This window comes from Tupaia chinensis, unplaced genomic scaffold (genome assembly GCF_000334495.1).
Source record: "Tupaia chinensis unplaced genomic scaffold, TupChi_1.0 Scaffold000117_2, whole genome shotgun sequence".
Taxonomy (NCBI): Eukaryota; Metazoa; Chordata; class Mammalia; order Scandentia; family Tupaiidae; genus Tupaia; species Tupaia belangeri.
The window spans coordinates 5,630,973-5,632,108 of NW_006159583.1; the positions used below are offsets into that span (position 1 = coordinate 5,630,973).

Consider the following 1,136-nt stretch of genomic DNA (forward strand, 5'->3'; position numbering starts at 1 on the left):
CTTCCCTCTTCCACTTGTGCTTCATTTCCATCGACAGGTACATTGCTGTTACTGACCCTCTGGTCTATCCAACTAAGTTCACAGTGCCTGTGTCTGGAATGTGCATCAGCATCTCCTGGGTCCTGCCCATTCTGTACAGTGGGGCCGTGTTCTACACGGGGGTCAGTGACGACGGGATGGAAGATCTAGTAAGTGCTCTCAGCTGTGTAGGTGGCTGTCAGGTTGTTGCAAATCAAGATTGGGTTTTGATACATTTTCTGTTATTCTTCATACCAACCCTTGTGATGGTAATTCTTTACAGTAAGATTTTTCTTGTAGCTAAACAGCAAGCTATAAAAATCGAAACTACTGGTAGCAAAACAGAATCATCTTCAGAGAGTTACAAAGCTAGAGTGGCCAAGAGAGAGAGAAAAGCAGCAAAAACTCTGGGGGTCACAGTGATAGCCTTCATGATTTCATGGTTACCATACATAATTGATTCATTAATTGATGCTTATATGGGCTTCATAACACCTGCTTATATTTATGAGATTTGCTGTTGGATTACTTATTATAACTCAGCCATGAACCCTTTGATTTATGCTTTTTTTTACCCTTGGTTCAGGAAAGCCATAAAGCTTATTTTAAGTGGAAAAATTTTAAAGAATAGTTCATCAACCATTAGTTTATTTTCAGAGTAAGTGTTAAGTACTAAGTAGAGAAAATTATGGACATTTCTAAAATCATGAATATCTGATAAAATCAAATATAAGAAATTAATAAAGCCTTTTCAAATTATAAAATAATTGCTTTTCAAATTATTTAGGAGAATGTCAGAAGAGGATTAAGCCATTAAAACATTATTAAGATATTTACTGCACCAAATATTAAATGAGAAAGTGGTTTCTACATGTCACCTGTCACAATGTTTTCTATTCATCTTTGGTAGACAGTTTTGTTTCCTCCAATTTGCTGAATTTTGAATCTCATTTAGAAATTGCAATCTCTATTCATCTTCTCTTTTATGCTCGCCTCTCAATTATCTTCAAATGGTCATTTGTTTCTTGATTTTTGTGACACTGTATTCGTTTCTAAGGTTACCAAAACAAAGCACCGTGGATTCCATGGCTTATGCAGCAGAGACTTATTTTCTCATA

At 35.7% G+C, this 1,136-nt stretch overlaps 1 protein-coding gene across 1 annotated transcript in view; it reads left to right on the forward strand.

Annotated features, from left to right (window-relative positions):
- Positions 1-720, forward strand: part of LOC102489020 (trace amine-associated receptor 8c-like) — a 944-nt gene extending 224 nt beyond the window's left edge. The window contains exon 2 of the mRNA XM_006144370.2: positions 8-720. Within this exon, the coding sequence (XP_006144432.2) occupies positions 8-680 (673 nt within the window). The 3' untranslated portion in view covers positions 681-720. The remainder of the gene's footprint in view (positions 1-7) is intronic.
- The last annotated feature ends 416 nt before the right edge of the window (positions 721-1,136 follow it).